General features: G+C 38.6%; 1 protein-coding gene across 2 annotated transcripts in view; it reads right to left on the reverse strand.

The window, feature by feature from the left end:
* STAT4 (signal transducer and activator of transcription 4) overlaps nucleotides 1–23,729 on the reverse strand; it is a gene marked incomplete at its 3' end in the record, with an annotated part of 84,010 nt that continues 60,281 nt past the window's right edge. The window contains exons 14-24 of one of the 2 annotated variants that reach the window (XM_079924622.1): nucleotides 22,722–22,766; nucleotides 11,742–11,825; nucleotides 10,126–10,224; nucleotides 7,593–7,728; nucleotides 5,967–6,016; nucleotides 5,636–5,730; nucleotides 4,369–4,505; nucleotides 3,848–4,039; nucleotides 2,318–2,384; nucleotides 1,283–1,391; nucleotides 1–242 (exon numbers count right to left, since the gene is read on the reverse strand). In XM_079924622.1, the coding sequence (XP_079780748.1) occupies nucleotides 216–242; nucleotides 1,283–1,391; nucleotides 2,318–2,384; nucleotides 3,848–4,039; nucleotides 4,369–4,505; nucleotides 5,636–5,730; nucleotides 5,967–6,016; nucleotides 7,593–7,728; nucleotides 10,126–10,224; nucleotides 11,742–11,825; nucleotides 22,722–22,766 (1,041 nt within the window). Of the gene's footprint in view, nucleotides 243–1,240; nucleotides 1,392–2,317; nucleotides 2,385–3,847; nucleotides 4,040–4,368; nucleotides 4,506–5,635; nucleotides 5,731–5,966; nucleotides 6,017–7,592; nucleotides 7,729–10,125; nucleotides 10,225–11,741; nucleotides 11,826–22,721; nucleotides 22,767–23,729 lie in introns of those variants that run through there. The other variant, XM_079924621.1, reaches the window with a different exon arrangement.

Genomic DNA, 23,729 nt, shown 5'->3' on the forward strand with positions numbered 1-23,729 from the left:
TTAAAGTGTTTTATCTGAAGCTTTGGTTTTTAGCATTTCAATCATGACATTCCCATTTGGGGGTGTCATACCAGTGAGAGGAAAGCTTCGAACTTAACCATTTCCTGGAAATCGGTATATACAAAGCTGAAGAAACAAGATGTGATTGTTGGCAAAGATCTGTCTTTAAACTTTTTCATTTGCTTCCTTCTTTTGAGTGTCAAGAGCTTATCGTGTCATTCAGCAGAATAGGGAGACTTCATCTAAAATTGGAAAATGAAAATGACCTTTGAGCAAACTATTGTTTTGCAAGTAAGTCACCATTTCTTAGGTAAACATTCTCTTGTCTACTAAATACATACTTTACTTCATAATCTTTCTACCAATTAACTACTAAGTACAGTACTTACAAAAGTAACTAAGGTTGATCAATCTAAAATAAAACGCAACTTTAAAATAAATAAAAACGATTTTAAGGAGGCCTATTCATCCCATAAAAACGTAATGAAGGAATGGGTGTAAAATGTAGCAAAAGTCCTCTTACAACTAAATGATTTAAGGACAATTAACATTGGAATAAGTTTTTCTATCCCTGGAACTCTTCAAGAGAAGGACTAAAAACCACTTGATTTACAGCCAGACACTAATCTCTTGGAGCTCAGGGTCCCTCCAAGAATCTATTATTCTGATGTACATGCATCCTAATGTAATTGGGGTTTTGAACTGTTTGACAATATTGGGGAATAATACTAGATAGAATGCATCCTAAAGCACATAGTAGCATATAAGATTATGACTCAGTTCTCAAAAGAGTATTATTATACTGCTATTGATTGTTGTTCATATACTACTTGAAGAAGCTCCCAGGATAGAACCAATAATCAAGAAAAATTGGAATTTGTGGTGCTTGAATTGCTAAAATAAAATATTAAACTAGATTTGCATATAATGACATATAAGTATTGTCTGCTACAGTGGGGAGAGTGGTGGAGATTGGTGGGGCTGATGGTGGAAGTAGGGATGAAGTGTACTTGAGTAGGAGGATACAGAGATATTTTGCCCTTGGATGGCTTTTGATGGAAAGACCTCAAAGCAGTTCAAGTCAGTGTAGGTATCTGCTTCCAATGCCCCTAACATCAGCAACACGCAGCACCATACAGACGTACACCCCTTGTGTTATGCTCATGGATTTGTTCCAACAAATGTGTTTTCTCACTGCAGATCTTCACCCCTCGTTGATTCACACACCACCTTCGCTTCCTCAGAAATGCCCTTGACAGCAATGGAAAGAAAGGGGACATACCGCAGTTTCAATTGTTGTGGGACTCAGGTTTTCTCTCAGCACTGCGTACACACTTGGTGACATGGGAAGAAGGTCTGTTGGAGAATGTGTCTCCGTTGAATCACTTCGGCTTAAAGAGATCACAGGGTAAATATGGAAAGGGATTAAAAATAATAGCTTGTAGTGACTTACTGTGTTAGGAACTGTTAGGGCTCAGGGCAGGCCACTCCAAAATGTGCCTCAGTGGCATATCGATTATTTTGAATTAAATGACTTAAGTTACTTAAGAAAGAACCAACGCAGGAGGGACACTCTGACCCTCCTCTTTGCCTCCCTGAAAGCAGGAAATAAATCTCTTCCGTGAGAGGTGCCCTCCTTGCATCTGGAGGTGGAAGAACATCCTTCTTGCCAGAGACAGGGGATTCATTCGGGGCTGAGAAGCCTGTACAAATGAACCTTGTTACTTCTTTAATTTAATACCTCAGGCCCAAACTCTGTTTAGATTCTTCACGACTTAAGCACCCAAAGCCTAAGTATCTTTTTCCTGTCGATTCCTCACAAATTTATTGACCTTTTGCCCAAAAAAGAATAAAAGCTGCCTGTTTTGGCCATTTCTTCAGTCATTTCTATGAGACTTCTATGCACACGACTTAAAATTTGTTCCTTTTATCCTGTTAATCTACCTTGTGTCAATTTTATTATTAGTCCAGCCATAAGAACTGGAAGGGGTAGAGGGGGAAATTTCCATCTCCCCAACAGAACTCATTTCTAGGACTTCATCTATTTGTGACACTGAGATGCCTAATTCATCATTTGAAATCAGAGCTTTCAGCCTGCTATGGAATATAAGGCATATAAAAGGGCAACTTTAGAATTCCTTCGTGATGGGCTTCGTGGTGCATCCTGAAGACTAGCTTTATGTGTTAAAGGTAATGGGACATTGAGCATTAAAATGCTTTATTCTCCGTTATATGTACCCTGCTCTACTCTTAAATTTCCAGCTTTTTTTGGATAAGTTCAATAAGAACTATTTTACATGTGACTAAGATTACTTACATTGTTGAGATGGGGATAAATACAGAAGGGACATAACCTTTGTCTCCCCTTTCTGTTGGTCTTGAAACTGGAAAAGAAAGGTATGTTGGAGAAAAATGTTATTATTATTGACAAAATTAGAAAAAAAGTCTAAAAAAGTATAAGTGATACTAAAAAGAAGAGATAATACAATTGTCTAGTGATTCACAAATTTTTTTAGTTGAATAGATGAAACAGCATTTTAGATGAGCATAAAATGTGCAAGAAGAGAGAAACAAACCTCTTGGCAGGCCTAACCTGACTTTACATACTAATGCTCTAAACTGTGTGAGAAAAATTGGGAATCAACTATATTACCTGTCTTCCATGTTACATTTAAGTTTAATTATAAGGACAGATTTATTCATGGATTGGGGATTTATAGTAACGCAATTCTTTTCATTAAAACTGACACCAATCATAATCTTATAATTACACAAAGTTTTGAGGCACAGACATCAGTGTTACTAAAAGCACTGCTGCGCTGTAGTAACAGTCATGTGCAAACCTCACCTTGGAAACCCCCCCAGATTTCTCTGGTATACTACGTTGAACTTGTGTGTGATCCAATAGTAAGGACCAACCGTAATTCTTCAGCTGTAATTTGTTGCATTGACATTTGTTATTTCATTCAGTCAGATGTAGTAACACTTAAAAGCCACAGGTTTTTGTGGTAGTTGTTGTCTTTTGTTTGCTTCAGAGGGGGGTGAAGGAGGGTGGCAGAAAGTCACCACCTGTGAGTGACAGCTGTACGATATTCCACATGATGATGCTCATGTATTTAGTTGCTACAGATGAAATATTGTAATGGATTGTATATACTTCGATTTAAAGAAACAGAATAGTGAACTTATATTACAATTACATAGCTATTTCATGAATGTTCTTTTCATGTATTCAACAAATATTTACCAAATACCTGTTTTGGCCAGGTATCATTTTAGACCCTTAGGATACAACCAGAAAAGGCAGGTATGTCAAGACTTGTTATTGATAGGCTGCGAGGAAGGGTATGAAGCACAGACCCCCTTGTCCCCTCCCTGGTAAATGAACGATACTTTCTGAGTTGTGAGACTACAGTAAGTAAAAAATATAAAGCTTATCAACCCTGAGCTTCTTTTGTAAAAAACAGCCTTGCCTAACTTTTAACAGCTTTCTAATCATTACCTCCTCTTTCTTTTCCTCTCCCCAGGCATAGAGGTGAAGTTGGTGCCACTCCTATTAGAAAGGAGAAAACCGAAACTCTACCAGTGGCTGAGAGGCTCCCATGGCCCTGGTGAAGTCCGTCTACAGCTACTGATTACTAAGTGCTCTGCTAGCTGGACAGCCCCAGCTGTTCCTTTTCAGGAACTGCTGACACACCACTTCATTTCTAAGGCTTTGACCTCCACATACCTCTTAGATCTTATAACGATAAAAGTAAACATAAAGGGAAGAACTTCATTTACTTTACTCCAATCTGAGATTATTTTCCAAAATCTTAAGAAGCAAAGCAAACGGAAAGAACCTAACCTTCACATGGCTGGCAGCTGTAGTGTTTACCGAAGGCTTTGTCTTTGGGAATATCAGGATAGAGGTACTTCAGAGGGTTTTCAGGAATGTTTTCAGCCATAATAACCTTGTAGTCTCGAAGGATGTCAGCAAATGGCAGAGCAGACAACCGGCCTTTGTTGTAGGGCTCTACAGAGTGGAATCTCACTTCTCCTGGAAAAAGAGAAAACAGAATATTCAGGTTCCTGCAGGCATTCTTTGTGGCCATTCTTCCTGCCCACGTTATCTTCATGTCACTTGTTGTAAAACAATGCCAGCCCTTCTCTGCATGTGGACAGTACAGATTGCCACGTGATACAGGACACCCACATAGGCTGTGAGAAATTCATGCTACCCTCCTCTGAAACAACTGTAACAACTAATATTCAAGCCCACTGAACACATAAAAGACAGAACAGCAAGCCACACACTTCTGAAGATGGAAAGACCAGTAACCAAACACAATACTAATTTCACATGAATACATAATAGTGAGCATGTACCATTTTCAGAATGGTCCACCCAGGTGAAAGTTATTCCTCCAAGGTGGCTTTCACTGAATCTTAACAAAAAGGTTCCCGGCATTTTATCCTTTAGCAAGAGTCGTTCCTTCTCTTTGCTAACAAAGCCCATGACATACCTAAAAATAGAACATGCATAGTTTTATCTGATCCAAGATTATAATTTACTGCATTTGCATTTATTGCTTTCACAAAGAACAGACCTGAATTTTTTGTGATATAATCAAAAGTCAGTAGTGCCTGAAATACTCTTATACAGATTAAAGTAAGTATTAATACTCTATAAAGTGTAAGAAACTGCAACTACTTTCCACACTATGACACTAGATATGCTTAAAAAGGAAAGAAAAGAAAAAGGGACTACTATAAATAATGCAGTTATGAACATTGGGGTGATGTGTCTTTTCAAATTAGAGTTTTTATCTTTTCTGGATATATGCCCAGGAGTGGGATTGCTGGATCATATGGTAACTCTTTTTTTTTTTAAAGAACCTCTGTACTGTTCTCCATAGTGGCTGCACCAATTTACATGCCTACCAATAGTGTACAAGGGTTCCCGTTTCTCCACACCCTCTCCAGCATTTATTATTAATGTTCATAGCAGCCCTATTTACAACAGGCAAGGTATGGAAGCAACCTAAGTGTCCATCAACTGATAATTGGCTTAAGAAGATGTAGTATATATACACAATGGAAGCTTAGCCATAAATAAGAATGAAATATTGCCATTTGCAGCAACATAGATTGACCTAGAGGATATCATACTAAGTGAAGTCAGACAGAGAAAGACAAATATTATATGATATCACTAATATGTGGAATCTAAAAAATAATACGAATGAATTTATTTACAAAACAGAAACAGACTCTCAGACATAGAAAACAAACTAATGGTTACCAAAGGGGAATGGGGGTTGGAGGGAGGGATAAATTAGGATTTATGTTGGGATTAACATATACACACTACTGTATATAAAATAGATAACCAACAAGGACCTACTGTATAGCACAGGAAACTATACGCAATACTTTTTAATAACCTATAAGGTAAAAGGATCTAAAAAGGAATATATATATATACACATATATATGTATATGTATGTATAACTGAATCACTGTGCTGTACACCTGAAACTAACACAATATTGTAAATCAACTATATTTCAATGTTTTTAAAAAGGGAAAAAAATTGACAGCATAAAAATAAGAACCTAATGAGTTCACATAGAAAATATAGGCTGTAACTCACCCATCAATCCAAAGGGGAAGAATGTGTTTCTTAATTAGGTCTAATATTGCTTCAAGCCATGTCCAAAAGGTAAATGATTTACCAGGTAAGTGCTCCTATTGGAATAAACAAACATGTTAGGACAATGATTATTTCAATAGTAATGTTAGTATGGTAATTCAAGTTCCTTTTTTCAATGAAATATTTCCTTTAAATGAAAAAACAGTTTCGAATTTCTTCTTAAAATAACCTTATCCAGGAAATCCTCGAAATCCCAAATTATAATATGGAGGCTTAAAAAGGAATACTAAAAAAAAAATCGAAATGATGCTACCCCTCCCCCTGTTTGTACCTTGCAGAACTTGGCCCACGTGAGATGACCATCACCGTAGCTAGACTGGACTAAAATGAAAGAAAAGAATGAGATTTTTATTAAACAATTAGACTCCTCAATTTGGTGCTCAATTTAGATCTCCCCCCCTACCACTGCTAAGCATTTCCTAAGCACGTGCTATGGGTTTACAGTGCATTTAATGCTAGAAACAGTAAAAATAAAAGATATCATGAAATTTTTTTATCTAGGAAAGAATTCTTTTCAATGGAGGAGCTAAAGATAGCCTTAGGAAGTGGGTGGGTGTCTAGAACAAGACCTCCATGAATGGATAGGATATAAATTGTCAGAGGAGAAGGAAGAGGCCACTCCAGCAGCAAGAATAATGTAGGATGAGGTGTAGTGGATATGAACACAGCTTATATAGGAGAAAGGAAGTGCAGCCTAATGTTGGTAAATAAACATTATAAAATAAATTTGTGAAAGCCAGAATGCCAGAAGTCTTGAATACTGTCATGAAAAGAATGAACTAGAGATCCACTTGGCGATAAGGAACCACTGACTGTTTTTTTTGTTTTGTTTTTTCCACTGACTGTTTTGATCCAGGACAATGAAAAAAGAGGTTCTATCTAAAATTTAAGGAAATTATGAGAAAAATTTGATGAAGACCCGAAAGGATATGGCTGCTATTTATACTGTATATATTTAAAAGATTTATTCACTCAGTAACAAATACTTATTGAATGCCTACTCTTGTGGTTTATGAATTAAATAAGGATCAAAAAGGATATTTACATTAAGTAAATTTTGTAATATTTCCAATTTATTTAAACACTAATTGATCGGATAGTAAGTACAAGGGTGACCCAGCATCACTTGTAAGTCAAATTTAACCAAACACACACGATTCTACTACTGCTGCTCAAAATCATCTTTGGCTCTACTTTAACCAGAAATGTATACAAGTTCAATTTTAACTCTTTTCTTGGTGCCAAATGTGTTCACCCCATACTTGTCAAAATATACACGTCTTTTAAAATTCTTTTATAAAAAGCTTACACTGTAGTCACTACATGGAGCACCAGTGACTATTTTGCAAACTTTAGAAATATCAGTCAAAACTGAAATTTTCTCGATATGAAGAATTAAGTATTACCTGGATAGTTTTTAAATTTATAATAAATTTCCTGATCCTGGGATCAGCTGTTTTCCAGTTGGTTAATGACCATTGCAATATTAATATGAAGATCAAGGCACCATTAAGGCTTCACAGTACATTCAGTGGAAATGGCATAAGAACACCCTGGAGGCTGGAGTGTGGAGTGGAAAGGAAGGGGCTTTAGAACTGGACAGCCCTGGCCTGCATCTTGGCTCTAGTATGTACTAGCTGTGGCAAGTCACTTAACCTCTGAACTTAAGTATCCCCATGTATAAAATGGATAGAATGAAGAATTATCCTCAATATTCTGCCTTAAGGAAATTTTGTGAGAAAGATACTATAGCATTTAGCCCTATGCCCAGCGATGTAGTAGGCACTCAATAAATTGTGATGATCATTATTATTATTAATAGTAATCTCACCCTCATTCTTTAAAACGGTTGAGTACCAAAAACAGGGGCAAGTCCTCCACATCTACCAGATCTTACCTGTAAGTTTTTCAACCAGCATATTGAGTTGATCTGAGTTCAGGCCACGGCCAACATATGATGAAAACTGCCAGCTCATCACTTCCAGGAGTTGACTCAAAGTGGCAGATGGAGGGTTATTAAAGAAAACCAAGTTCTGAAACAGAGTTGTAGTGATGATTATATGTATTAATCACATTGAACCCACTGTAGTTCAACTAATAGGATTCCTGATTTAAACTCCTTAGGCCAGCCTCAGTTAATAATACAGAACTATTGTCTCATCTCTGTTGTGCTTTTATAGTAAGACCGATTTTGCCTTTTCCTAAAGAGTCCCTTGTTCTTTGAGTCTAATATAATATATGGCTCTATCTTATCCTTGAAAGAATCACTGTGTAGCTCTTTAACTTTCCCTAGACTATAGTCTATCAACGAACTCATACAAGTACTGAACACTGTTCAACAAGTTAGACAAATACTCTCTTCTGAAATAATATTAATCTTAAACAAAACCTATATCATGTTATTTAATTGGTTTATCATGGATTGGTACAAGTTATACCTTGACCAAACAAAGCATCCCAAAGCACAAAGACAGTTAAGTCCCAGGCTAAGGAAGGGGACCCTACAATATGAATCATAATTAACCTGGGACTCCTGTTTTATGGATAGGACTGTAGTCTTTTCTTATTTTGCTCTAGACAAGAGGATCTTTGGTATGATCAACTGCAAGTAAGATTGTTTGTACCACAAAATGGGTCAATGGTGGTGGAACAGAAGACTTCACCTCAGATTACTGGAAAGCAGAAGGTGTGAAAGCCGAGAAAGATGTTTTAAGAAAGGAAGGGTGGGGGGAGGAATTAAGAAATCCATTGCAGTATGGGGAGAAGGCCTTTGGCGAACCTGAACTAAGCTGGGCAGCAAGAAAAGGAACCAATTCAAGAGACTTCAGAAGGTGGCAATAAAAGAGGACACAGCATCCAAGAAGGAGTGAGAAATAGGTAGGAGAGGAATGGAGAGAAAGAATTTCTAGAGGGGCAGTTTTCCTTGAACCTAAGGATTATGTCTGGACAAATGACCAAAAAGCATAGAACATAATCAAGGTCTAGGAGCTTAGGTTTTGAAGCAGAATAGAGTTAGGAAGAGAAACCAGAGTTACTTGTTCTGCTGAACTCTGTATGTAGGCTGTGCATATATGTGTTAGGAGCTGTATATGAAATACATCTCCAGATTCCTCATCCAAGACTAGAGCAGAATCTGAGATGGTTAGTGTGACAACTTTGGTGGCTTTCTTATAGAAGAAGGATGCTGAAGAAAGCTAAGTGTAGCAGCACAGCACTCTGAGGCTGGAGGACAGAGGAGTATCCCATCTTCCTTCCTACATCCTGGAATTGGATGAAAAGCTCCAAATGTGTAGCTCCTAATGGGGAATGACATTAAATCTCAGAAGTGTTGGCTGTTCTTGGCTTTACAGACCAGGTAACCTTTCTAGTGAGTTCTGTTCTCACTGCAGGCTGAGAGGAAGTAAGGCACAGGGCACTCTGTACAGCGTTCCTTTCTGCAGTTAATCTCCCTCAGATGCCAGGGCACCAGAGGATGAGAAGGAACAGGGCTGAGTCATTTTCCATGCTGTTTCCTTATGAGGCACATTAAAACAAAAGCGAAGGAACTTGGAGCTACTCATCATGACTATTCCTATTGCTATGACCTGAGGTAAAAGAATTCTTCCCTTTGGAAGAAACACTTGCTTTGAATCAAGAAGAAATATTTACATCTGACCTATTTTCTCTAGACCTTGGTGGTTTCCAGGACAACACACTGGGGTTTTGTAAGAGGGAGCAAGGGGAAATGCTGACTCATCTTTTTTACCACACCCTTCCTTGGCCTTCTGTTAAGAAGAGCTTCTATTCTCTGCTTGCTTTGAAACTTGAGGCCAATTTTTGTTCCATATCTTAAATAACCACCAGATGGCATTAAAAGCAAATTTGAGCCTAGAATGGATTAAATCTATAATCAACTTGAAAATTTGTATAGTGTCATTAGGCGAGATTGATGAATATTCTAGTCACTTATTTGAAACCAATTCTCTACCTTTGTGGAAGAGCCTGTGTGGGTAAGGTGTGGCCAGAAGTAGTTGAGGAGGTAAACACAACAGTCAGACATCAAATTCTGGAGAAAGGAGTCTCCCCAGAGCCTAGTTAACAGAGCCACAGGATGGCCCTAGAACTCTCTGTGATGTACAGAGTTGGGAGCTGACCAGACTGTCAGAAATAAAGAATACCTGTCTGTCACTTCTGCTAGCCAGAACTCTCTCAGGGTCCAAGTACATCAGAACATATTACTTTAAATATGACATGAGGGAGGAATCATACAACTGAATATATTGGAATTTTGGAATAAACAACCCACAAAGACATGCCAAAATTTATACACACACACACACACACACACACACACACACACACACATCTTTTGGGGCAGATGGGTTTTGTTAACAATAAAACAAATCAAATAGAATTAAAGGAGGAGAAACAGGAATAGAGAGAGACTGTACCTGGGAATCATTGGTTGACACGTTGTACCAAATGATGGATGCCCAAGCGTTAGGTAACTGACTGACATTGGAAATCATCACCACAGGTAATGAGCAGGTCTGGTTAAAAAGAAAAATAGCACAGTTATTACAGGTAGTAGTACCTTACACTGATTTTACACTTGGCCCTCTTCCCTAAAGGGTCATCTCAAGCCAACCCCACTCCTCCAAGGCAGTGGTGTCTATACTGCCTTGGTCACTAAAATGATTCATGAAGGCACTGGAACCTTCTGAGCATATATGAGTCAAGGTACAGGGAGGAAAGGAGCTATCCAAATAGGAATCCTTTCAGAGTGCTTGGTCAGTCAGCTCCAATATCTTCCTTGACATTGTGGAGGTATTTTTACTTTCTTATGTCATGTACTGCCTAAAATGTAACTAATTAGAGCCTGTATTGACTTAGCAAATTTCCTCTTAATAAATTACATTAAGAATCTAATTTAAAACTTATCTCTGGAATGGATTAATATATTCAAATTATGATCTAACATCTAATTGATGTCAGTATCAGATATGGGAGTTTTAATTGTAGAAGATGGAGAGGCAAGCCATCTTGGAAAACAAAGCATTATGGGAGATAGAGCTGCCTCATCTGTTGTCATGGCGCCCAACTTAGTACTTTCGTGCTGAAGTTTTCAACCTTATGGAATAAACAGGCTTCACAGACTAGTCTGGGATTCTAACCAACTTACATTAGCCCCTTCCCATTAACGGAGGTTAGGTTGCTTGTAGACAGTGAAGTACCCACCTGAGGAACTTAATAGCTCATGGAAACAGACATTTAAGGAAAAGAGATGAGGAAAGAATCCATGGAAAATTTTATAAACATGTTTACATTCGTTAAGATAAAAGAGCAAAGGCAGAACTCTAAAAAAACATATCCTACAAATAGGACCATATTCAATCATGTGAAATTGTGTTTGTTCATTCATGCACTCATTCATTTATTCAACAAATGTTGAGCATCTATTATGTGCTAGGCATTGTGCTAGGCACAGGTAATGGAGGGATAAAGGTGTAATGTCCTGCCTTCAAGAGCTCATTGTCAATCATGTTCAACTTAATCCCCAGTTTCCTTATTCCTTCTTTGAGTTCAATAGTAACAGTTATAAGAGGATCAAAACAATGTACCGTTAATGTTCCTATCATTGGTCTTTGCTCATTATACTATGAAAACCTTTCTTCTGAGGGATTTTTACGTACACGTTAAAATTTTGAAAATATATCATACATGACATGGTTCAAGTATACTTATTTCTCTTTAGGCTTTCCTCTGAGTATCCATGACTCAGGGAATCCCAGAAAACAAACAAACAGACAAAAAAACAGTCTGGGCAACAAATTATTCCATAAGTCTTGAATTATAATGACTGTGAGATTTTATCATTTATATTTAACCAGAATAATATATGTTGACGAATCAGTGAATATTTGACATACTGATTTCCTAAATTAAAACAAAAATGATGAATAAGGAATGTACTAAAACCTAGAAAATACTGAGCTTTCATCTTCAAATGATGACCAGTTCCTGAAAATGTTATTAGTAAATAGTAGATATTCCTTGAAATACCTACCTCCAAATCTATGGTGAGGCCGTAGAGGCAGATCTGTGTCTCAAATGTTATGGAATGAAGCTCCTCAGTCACCATGTGACAGCCCTAAGGGGAGAAAGAAATTGCTATCTTACAAATACATAGTTGTTATCTATTATTAGGCATGCTTTTATAAACATTAGTAAATTCTTAAAGTAAATACCCTCAAACACCTCCTATTATGGAACATTCCTTCTTATTATTTAAAAGGTTATTTAAAGTATATACAGAGTTTGAGAAATCTTCATTTCCACAAACAGAATGATTTTAAGTCTCCAAAACAATATAATTTCTAGTTTTTACAATTCCAGTATATTTTCATCAGTTGAATTCAGACAAGTTTTTCCTTATTTTTAATTTTGGAAGTTAGTCCTTTTGACTTACCAACCATTAATAAAAGCAAGCCATATGTGTGTAGCTATAAAAGAAACAAGTCAATGTCATAATGGATTTTTTTTTTTTAAAAAAGCAAGATTTCCTTCTGGTTAAACATGGTAGGTGTAAAACGAGTACTTTCCCCAGCTCCTTCCAGAAACTTCAGTAAAGTAATAGCTAGGGTTTTATTTACTTTCCAGGAAAATAAAGCTGTAATCTAGGTCTCAAAATGAGAGGTAGGGGAGTGTGGAGCGAGGGTGGCAGTAGGGGTAGTGTGTCTCAGAACCTGGGGTTGGAAACACTGCGCCCCCTGAGTCCGGAGCGAGGGCTGAACAGGAGGAGCAGTTACTAGCCCCAGCCCTTGCAACGAGGTTCCCAACATTCCCCGACACTGGTGGGAGACAGGAAGTTTACTCTCTGGAGCGGATGTATCAGAGGAACTAGAGAGGTTCTCTGCATTTTGGATACAAGGGCAAGATGAGGGCAGGGTGAGGTACTGTGCGGGAGGATCCTGTCAAATTTAGGGGAAGCCCATGCCCCTGTCTCTGCTTGACACCTCCAGGAGAGATATCCGGGAGGTAACCAGACCAAGGGAGAAACAACTTACAGATACTGCCTTTAGGGACCCCCCAGTGAGACAGCCAGGTCCTAATAATCACACTTAAGTCTAAATCCCTACCATGCACACAGAACTTCCAGTTTTTTAGTGCTCTTAAACAGTAAACTAATGGTCATCCAACATTTGACAAAGCCTCTCACATGAAATGCAGATACAAAAATCAACAACCAAGAACTCAGAAAAAAAGAGAGAATGCAAAAAGCAAATGGAAAGTTTAAAAAAACTATACTAAAAAATATTATAATAAAAAAAGTATATCAGGCTCAGTTTTATACATTAGCTCAACAAATAAATGGCATAGGAAAGGGGCAAATCAACCACTGTAATGGGTGAACCTTGCTTGGATACTGATTTGCACAAACCAGCTGTAAGAAGATCTTTTCAAGACAGTGGAGAAATTTGAACAAATAATGGAGTTTTATTAAGGAAAGATTTTAAGTAAATGCTATTTTTGGTTTTTTTATGATAAGTGTATTGTGGTTAGGTTTTTTAAAAATGTTATCTTCTAGATAAGAGATACCTACCAAAATATCAATGAGTATACTATCTGGAATTTAAGTACTCCAGGAAAAATATGTGTGTTTATGGGGAAAATAGATTAACTAAGACAGAGAAAATGTTAATTATTGTTGAAGCTGGGTGATGTAAAAATGAAGGTTCATTGTATTTCTCTATATACTTTAGTATACAGTTGTATACACATATATGTTTTGTTCATTAAAAAGTTCTTAAAGATGTTTAAAAGACTTCAGATGTTACATCCTTACAGATGTAACCAATACATTACATCCATGAAAGGAGAATAGTATACTACCAAAAGGAACATTCAGAAAAGAATGATGAACAATTAAAAATATAATAAGAGAAATAGACAAAACAACAGAAGAGCTGAAAGTAGGGCTGAGGAAATATCCCAGAAAGTAAAACCAAAAAAACAAAAAAAACCCAAAGAAATAAAAAATAGGATAGAAAAGATAACAAATAAAGAATCAACAAACTCAAAACAACAAACAGAAGTTCCAGAAAGAGAACAGAGGAAATGGAGTAGAGGAACTATCAAAGGCATAACCCAATGGTAACTCATACATTCTGATGGGAGTTGGTACAATCACTTTTTGAGAATAATGTCTCAATACCTAGTAAAGTAGGAGATGCACTCACTCCCCAGGATGATGGTGAGAGTAAGTTTATAAAAACCAGAAAACAAAAAAACAAAACACGATTGTGCAACAGGATCAGAGGGCAATCAGCCCAGATTGGAGCAAGAGATGGAGGGTTCCCAGAGGGATGTTGCCAAAAAGAAAGAAAAAGACAGAAATTCAGATGGACCTGTATGACTATATTTTAAGGACCTTTCAAGTTCTGAAGGAAAGTTTGGGGCTACATTAGTAACAGGTACATAAAATAAATTGATTAAATAAAAAATCTGAGGCAACTAATAAATCCAGGGAAAACTAAAATAATACAAGAATGGAAATATAATCATACTATGTTATATGGTTCAGCTGTTAACGATTTTTATATAATCATAGTAATGTAAACATTGAATATATTAACTAACCAAAACACATTATATGATAATATTGTGAAGATGGGTGAAATTAATATGCATGAAGAGCTGGTATAAGAGAGCCATAGCTTAATTTAAAATGGGTAACCATCAAGGTACTACTGTATAGCGCAGCGAACTCTGCTCAATATTATATAACAACCTAAATGGGAAAAGAATTTGAGAAAGAATAGATACATTTATATGTATAACTGAATCACTTTGCTGTACACCTGAAACTAACACAACATTGTTAATCAACTATTCTCCAATGTAAAATAAAAAGTTTAAAAAGAGAGAGAGAGCCACAGCTTAATCTTTTATAGAAATAATTCAGGAATTAAGTGTATAAAATAAAAAAATCAGGAAGTATCAGTATGATATTAGCATGATATTTATAGCTCAAAAAATGGTCATGTCTGGGGAGTGGGTTTGGAGCGGGAAGGAGTGGGACAGAAATTGCTGTTTTTCCATGATGAAATCTGACAGCAACTTGCTATGTGCCCAGGACCAGCAGTACTGTCATCATCTAAAAGCTTGTTAGAAAAACAGGATTTCTGGCCTCATCCCAGGCCTACTGAACCAGATTCTGCATTTTAACAAAAACCCCGGGTGGAATTTATGAGGCAGTTATTCTCAATGCGATGTATCCACATTGTGTTTCATCTCAAAAGGGATGTGGAAAATTTACAGATGATACAGAAAGCCAAAACGATTTTAAAAACAAGCCCTGGGGGAACATATGAACAGAAGTGGAATTATCTAGGTTAGGAAAGTCAGGGTGGGGTTGGGGGTGGCTGAGTCAGCCCTGAGGGAAAGGGACATCTACCGCTGAATATATGTTGATAATAAGCTGGAATCCATCGGTATTAAATTTCAAAAAATAAAAATAGTTCTAATATGATGATAGGAATAACAACTACATGAGGGAAGACTTTGGTGACAATGAGGCACATTAAAATAGAATTTGTTCCTGAGAAGGAAATAGAAAATTAAAAACTCCTCTCGCCCTTGGGTTAGATCATTGTGGTCCCTTATACTGCCTGGAGTAACCTAGACTGACCTGGTGAGATTGCTTCTTACTGGATTAGTAGAAAGTTATGATCCTGAAAATTCCTCTTGAAAATTCCCTTAGACCACCCCTAAAATTACTCCAAACACACCAAACAGCCAGCCCCCTCCCCTGACATCCCCTTACATGTTGAAATAAATAAATTGCTCTTCCTTTGATTGAGCATGACGTGAAGTAGTTGGCTATGTTCAGCCACCAGGGTGAACAAAAACCACATTTTTTTAAACAACAGAAAATCCCACTGCCCTATGGGGAGGAAGTGTTTACGCTATGCAAAGCACTGAGACAAGTGAAGAATCCACAAGTCCACGTTCACTAACGGGGTGGGGGTGGGGGGTGCTCACATTCTCACTGAGTTCAGTGGCGGACAGGACACAAGCCTGGGCAGCACATTTAGAAGCCTGAGGCAAGCACACAGATGGAGACCACATACCGTATGTCTAACTATCTAGCTGTTACAAAGCAAGTGATCAAACTGTTAAAATATGGTCTCGTCTCCTGCCTTGACAGCTAAGCTTTCACCTGACCTAACTGGCCAGGTTTTAACTCCTCAAAGTGCCACAAACATGCTGGCCTGGGGAGAGTGTGGCCATCCTGGACCGTGGCCCATCCCCCTCCCTTCTACCTCTGTGAGGGGCTTACTTTGACTAGTGTGGCCCCTAGGTCTCTCCTTGTGCCTAGAAATGTTTGCATTGATGGTGTCATCTGTGCTTGAAAGAGCATACCTGGGGAAGAGGTCTGTACAAGCCCTGGAAGTGGGCTTGAGGTCTTTGGGGCTGGGAATTCTGCAGCCCTAGGCTCTGGGTGAGCACATAGCCTCGACCGCTCAGACATCTTTCTCTGTAGGGAAGGGCCACAGCTGGAGGGGCAGCCAAAGGGAGCCTTCTGAGTGCTTATCCCTCCCCCATTCTAGCCTCTATAGTTTAATTTATATGATTAAATGTGTACATATATATATGATAAGATAATTCATTATGGATAATTCCCTCAGATATTTATGTTAGGGCAGTTGTGTGCTCACTGTCCAAATGGCAGAACTCCACAGACAGAGCAATGACACACGGGGTTGTCCATTAACTTTGGAAGAAGACTTTGTACGTTAAATATTACTTTATTAAACTGTAATGTGGGTGGTGAGAGGTTTTCTCAGTGATTCAAACTAATTTCTAATGTTTACTTAAAACCCCTGATGCAACTGTGAGGCACATTTAGAATGAAATCCAACAAGGAAGCTGATGGACAATACACATGACTGGAGACGAGCAGTTCTGACAGAAGAGAGTGTCATTAATTTTCAAAGCTTGAATGCCATCAATCACAGTCTTTATTATTTTGTTGTTTTTTTTTTTTTTTTGCGGTACGCGGGCCTCTCACTGTTGTGGCCTCTCCCGTTGCGGAGCACAGGCTCCGGACACACACGCTCAGCGGCCATGGCTCACGGGCCCAGCCGCTCCGCGGCATGTGGGATCTTCCTGGACCAGGACACGAACCCATGTCCCCCGCATCGGCAGGCGGACTCTCAACCACTGTGCCACCAGGGAAGCCCAGTCTTTATTATTTTATCAGTGCAGTCCAAGCCAGAGACACTATTCAATCTCACGTTCCCAGAGTCCATTCCTTACACACTGACTGGCAAAATGTCAAAATAAGATGTACCATTAATGTCTGTATTAAAAGCCATTTTAACCATCTGAGATGGTTAGAGATTTAAAATATCCATATTTATGATATTTATATTATATGACATTGATATTATAACTGGATTGACTGTATTGTACCCACTGGATAATCTGCTAAGAAACTAGAAAACTGGCTGAACAACCTGACCAGGGCTCCACCTGGAAAAAAATACACAAACTGATGAAAGGTAGGTATAGATGTCACCATATTCTTTTATGTTACCTCTGCTCAGTGTCTAACAGCACACCCTGAAAACCTAGAATATGTTAACAAGTGGCTATGGCTTTTGGATTTTGACTTGAAAGACAACCTCTGTTAAGAAAATATGACTGGGATAAGGATGATTTTCATCTAAATTTCTTGCTCATCTTTTTTTATTTTTTGGTATTTTTTTAATTGAAGTATAGTTAATTTACAATGTTGTGTTAGTTTCTGGTGTATAGCAAAGTGATCCAGTAATACATATATATACAAATTCTCTTTCATATTCTTTTCCATTATGGTTTATTACAAGATATTGAATACAGTTTCCTATGCTATACAGTAGGACCTTATTGTTTATCTTGCTCGTCTCTTAACAAGCCATACTCTATGATAATGCCGCACATGGAAAACTATGTGGAATAGAAAACAACTGCAATAATCCATTTGCTTAATGAGTATTTGTTGAGTCCCTATCATGTGGAGACCACTGGCCTAGATGCTGGGAAACAGTAAGAGGGGAAATAATGGTACAGTCACATGAGAGACAGCCCTTAATCACAGAATCATAGGAAACGAATGTAAAGTGACAACAAATTCTCAGCCCATAATGTAAGGGGATTGTATGGAGGGTGTTGCAGAAAAAGTCTACGTTTTTAGTGTTATTCTGGTACCAACGTTTGTCTTAAGAAAGCATTGCAACTACTTAAACTAGTTCAGAAGGAAATCAACTTCCTGTGAAGATGCTCAAGCTAGTTGGAGTGTGAGTGGTGGCTCTGTGTTTGAGAACACTGAACCTTGAAAGAACGTTTCTGGCTATTTTGTTAAACAAAACTCAAGTCACCCAGGCTTTACTAATAGCTTCTTTGTGTTTCATGACTTTCCACCACATAAACAAAATTACTTAGCACCTCAGTCTGTGACTAAAACTGTCATTTATCAGTTAAAGCCTACTGACAGAGCAAACTCGAGACACTGCAATTCCAGCCTCCCTGTTCAAACAATTTCTGCACTTGAACAATCACTCTCTAGCTGGCTCTAAGGACCTCTGGGAAAGCTTGCTTCCTGGGAATCTGTAGATAGCATGTCTACAGATTCCTCATTTCAAAGCAGATTCTCAAAATCAAATTCATTTTGAAAAAAATGACCCTACCCTCTGTTGTACTTCTGAGGATTACAGAATCTCATTCAAAGGAACTTAGAGATTGACTAGTCCAACAGTTTTCAAATCTTTTTTAACCCTGGAGCATGTTCTTTTTTTTTTTTTTTTTTTTTTTTTTTGTGGTACGCGGGCCTCTCACTGCTGTGGCCTCTCCCGCCGCGGAGGACAGCCTCCGGACGTGCAGGCCCAGCGGCCATGGCTCACGGGCCCAGCCTCTCCGCGGCACGTGGGATCCTCCCGGACCGGGGCACGAACCCGCGTCCCCTGCATCGGCAGGCGGACTCCCAACCACTGCGCCACCAGGGAAGCCCGGAGCATGTTCTTAAAAGTAAATTTCCCACCTGGGTCCCAATCTGTAAAATATTTAAAGTAGAGCTGACTGATTGAAACAGGGGTGGGGGACCCAGAGCTCCACCCTTCACCAGCCCCCAACCAAGGAGGTGGCACCATTGTTCTCCCTGGCCTTCTGGGGACAGCATGAGTCTAGGGCAACGTCAACATCCTCCCTTCACCCAATGCTACAGCCAGGCGCCCATGCACATCCTGACAGGTCACCTCTTCCTGGCTAATCTCAGAGTCAAACAGACATGGGGTGCTGCAATTCTAAGGAGCTTTGGATTGGCAATCCTGGGGAAACTGTCATGGTGTGTCCATGATCATTTAATGAGTATTCAGTCTAAGCTCTCACAACCACAAACATAGAACTGAGGGACCCTAAGCTGTGGGGTGTGGTGATGCGGTGGGCAGCAGGTAGACGTGCAGTCCTATAAAAGGGGCCTATATATGGGGTGGTCTGAGGTTGCATGGACCTGGAGCCAGAAAGCCATGCTCACTGGCCCTTGAAAGGGAATGTTTCCAGCAGAGCACCTAGCAGGTGGACAGAAGAGGAAGGATAAGGATTAGTGGTTTATCCTAGGCCAGGTACCACCTTTAGAGCCATTTCTCCACCTGCTCTTTATAGAGGGGGCAGCCTGGAGGGCTGATCAGGAAGCCCATGGCAGACATCCGCACAGCACACGGCAATTGACTCTCACACACGCCATCTCGTGTGGTCCTCACGACAGCCCTATGAAGTGCAGGTTAACATGCAACTTTATAGTTAAGGAGTTAGTGAGGTAAAACAGCTAGCGCAAGGTCAGCTGCCTGTAAGAGGCAGAGCTGTGGGCAGTGCTGTTTCCACCACCACACCGATGCACGCAGGAGATAAGGGAGAAGTCAACGTTTTCTCAGGAAGCATTAGTTTAAATTCCTTCTACCCTTCGTAAGGATTCCGGTGTGAGGTAGCTATGTGATTTCTGAGCAGGTGGGTAAAGTGAGGACAACGACAGCAGCAGCTGGAACAGAGAGGAAAGGATGAGATGCTGTTCGCAAACCTGCAAAGATCTCCCTTATCGGTGCTTTGTGACCACCTAGAGGGGTGGGAATGGGAGGGCGGGAGGGAGGGAGACGCAAGAGGGAAGAGATATTGGGACATATGTATATATATAACTGATTCACTTTGTTATACAGCAGAAACTAACACACCATTGTAAAGCAATTATACTCCAATAAAGATGTAAAAAGCATTCAAGCAGATTGAGCTGCCAGACCATAACAAATTTCTCCCACAAGTTATTTGCCTCATGTATTTCATTTAAAGAAAAATTAGGTAATACTAGGCAACAATAAAAGTACAGAAGCATAAAATTATATATCGTTTAAATTTTCTTTTCAAAGAATCAGAAAAATAAATTTCATACCATAAACCTAAAGGAAAAAAAAAGATCTCCCTTATAGGAATCTCAGCAAATGGCGGGCTGGGATGAGATAAAGGGGCAGCAGGGGTCAAAGAGGAGGGCCAACTAGGGCAGCCTCTCCAAGGGAAAGTTTCATGACTACAGAGGGAGCACAGCACAGCGGCCAAGAGCATGGACGTGGGAGCCAGACTGCTATGGTTTGAATCATCTTAGCTGCACCACTCTGTGACTCAGTTTCCCTAGCCAAAATAAGTATGACACTAACGGTATCTACTTCATAGGCTTCTGCAAGAGCTACGTAAATCAATGCCAGTGAAGCTCTTAGACAGTGCCCGACATATAGTAAATGCCGCATGAGGATTTGTCAAATAAGTTCTTATCAGGCTGTGAACTCCTGCTTCAGGTGCCCACAGATAAGCGATAAGCGACAGCCACTGTCTGAAATTCGAAAATGAGGTTATAACATCCTAGCTTCCTGTTCTCCCTAAAGTTTGGTTACTTCAATCCCTGGCCCCATTAATTTATGAAGCCCATTTTATCATCAGATCTTCCTCCACTCTTTCCTGACTTTCCTTTCGTCACCCCTACTGCCTAGCCAAGTCCCTGATTCCCCAGGCTCATCTTTCTGAGTCCACGTCATATATTGTGTGACTTTTCAATTGTTCCTGTAGCTCGTAAAATAGCATTCAAGTCTATGGTTTGTTTTAAATGTACGTAGGAGTCATATTAAAATTTTGTCAACAGGGGGAGCTCAAAGAATAGCTTAAAATAAAATTATCCAGCTCCAGCAAACTTGGAAAAAAAAGAAAAGGAAGAAATAAAATCATTCTGATATAACCATATGATTTTGTTATTAATCAGAAAATGAGAGGAAATAAATTCAAAGAGAGATAAGTAGGCCGTTGTTTTTCTATAGTAGAAGATGATTTACTTAGATTTCTGGCTCTAGAGAAATCCAAGTAAAGATTTCGATTTTACATTCACAAAGATGACAAGGTACTAAAGAGTTCAGGGATTTAGATTTATTCCCATTTGATTTGTTTTCCTTAAGAAGAGTTTAGAAGCATTGTGCTCAGTCTATTCAGACTTAGTAAATACTATTCAGGGAGGTCACTGCATGAAATATTGTTTGCAACTCTGGCCAAAATTCCAGGGATAATCATGAAATGGGCTTTTATTTATAACGAGCTAATGTTTCAACTAGGAAGTTTGGAAAACCTTTATCGATTTCTATCAGGTGAGAAGAATAACTCCTACTTGTTTGGTTTATTAGAATATCCTTAAACTCAAAAGCTTTGCTCCTGTGATATCTGGGCTGAGAAACCTGTCTGATGCTCTGCCCTAAGCCAAGGTTCTACCCTGGGAGGAAAGCTTAGCTCATCCTCGGTGAGGCTGTGATATTTGGCAAATCATATCTTTAAGATACGATTAAGGGAATGAAGAATTCTTGGAAGGGAAAATGTAGAGCATAAAACCTGTTGTGATGGACCTTTGTGGTTTTGTGGAGTGCGCTAGATTGACTGCAGTTGAAGGCTGGATTTATAAAGTGCTTTTTTTCTTCCAAATAATTCAAAGGGATTTCTCATAGGAGCTGTGACTATAAAGCCAGGAGATTGGATCCATGCCAACCGTACTAGAAACAAGCCTCACTGCTTTAGAACTGCATCATGTAGGTGGTCTTACATATGCAGTTTCTCTGAGCAGGGAGCACTGGGAATTACTACTCTGATCTCTTAGAGGGAAAAAACGCAATATTTTTCCATCGGATGATTTGCCAAGGATCACGTTTTTGGTCACTGTCAGAATGGACTCAAACCCAGGTTTTCTAATTCCAAATACGTAGGGCATAAACATATGCACTGGTATCCAGGTCAACTAAACAGCTGATTCCCAAAGTCACTTCCAATCCAGGATTTGACCACTCTATTATTTATCGACTCAAACTTGAACACTTGGGCTGCACCAGTTTGTTCTTTTAATCAATTCATCTAGTGAAATGCCAACTTTAATATAAGAGCAAAGTCATTGATACCATAAAGTAATAGAACTGTTTTTCACTTGTGATTTTCACATACTGGGTCATGATGTTCAAGACTTACCTCTTATCTGTGGAAAATGAGTGATTTTAAGATATTTTATAATAAAGGACTGACTAAAGAAATTATAGCAATATAATGCAACCACTTTAAATCATGTTCTCCAAGAGTATTTAAGTTTATGGAAAGCTGTTCACCTCACATTGCTATGTGATAAAAAAAAAAAGCAGGTTATGAAACAATGTGTATATATACTTTCAAAGTATAAAAGTCTAGATAAAAGATAAAAGTCTAGAATGATGTGAACCAAAATATTAATAGTCATTTTCTTAGGAGGGTGTTACATGCATTTTCTATTTTAATAACAAAATTTCTTATACTGTCTGCAATTTATTGAGCTTTACATGTATAACTAGAGAAACATGAATTTGACTTTATATAAAAATATAAAGGGCAGTTTAAGAGCTTTGTAAAAATAAGACATTATAGGATTATTACCTAGAAAGATTCTTTTGGAGAAAATATTTCCTACCTCATTTCCTTTGTTTCCAGTACTAGACTTCAATTCCTTTGGTTGCTTTGTAAAAGAAAACAACAGTATTTAGATGGAGAAGCATTATCAGCTAAATATCAAGTTGGGGTTTTCTTGGCCCATAATTTTGACTTCTAGAACAGTAACCGAGATGTTTTCTAACTCACTGAAACCTGATGTGACATAGCTGCCCGGATTCAACAGAAAGGAGCTTCCTGTTTCATCTCAAGGTATGCCACTTTAGGAACTGTCGCTGAGATAAGGGAGCAAGCTGGCATAAGACTGTATTTTTCAGTCACATTTTGGAAAGAGGAAATCATGCTGGGATGTTTTAGAATCTATTCAGCACTCCTTTGTACCTGACAAGTATCATCTGAGCTCAGCCGTGATGATTCTCAAAGCCTACGAAATCAAGTCTAACACACAGGCCTGGGGAAACAGACAATGGGGCAGCGTGCCACATGGCACAGTGAGCTACTAAATGCCATGAGAGCAGGAGATACAAAAATGTTCATGACATAGATTACTTAATGGGAAAAAAAGGACAGAAAACAAATTAGTGTGTACAATCTGATCCCACTTAACAAAAAGAATATATATATATATGAATGAAAATGTAAAAATAAGTATGTTATGTCAAGGTGTTGGGATCATAGGTGGTTTTTAATTTTTTCTCTGATTTTCTATATTTACTTTTGTACTAAAAAGTGATTAAAGTATTATGTAAAAGATAATATACATGAAAATGCTTAGCAACTAGAAAAGCACCATGAAAACTAAGGTTTTGTTATTTTATATATTATCTCTGCTGGAATAGAGACCCATCACTTTTTGGTTTGTTCCTTGTCCTTCCTTTTCCAAGTGACTCTTGGGAGACAGAAGGGCCTCTTACGGCTTCACTTATTAGCAAACATTGGCCATTATTGAAAGTTCCTTGAAAATAGGAATTGAACTTAAGCAAAAAGAGTTCTAGTTATAAGGATGTATATGTCATCACTCCTCATTACA

Source organism: Stenella coeruleoalba (assembly GCF_951394435.1).
Source record: "Stenella coeruleoalba genome assembly, chromosome: 6".
Lineage (NCBI taxonomy): Eukaryota > Metazoa > Chordata > Mammalia > Artiodactyla > Delphinidae > Stenella > Stenella coeruleoalba.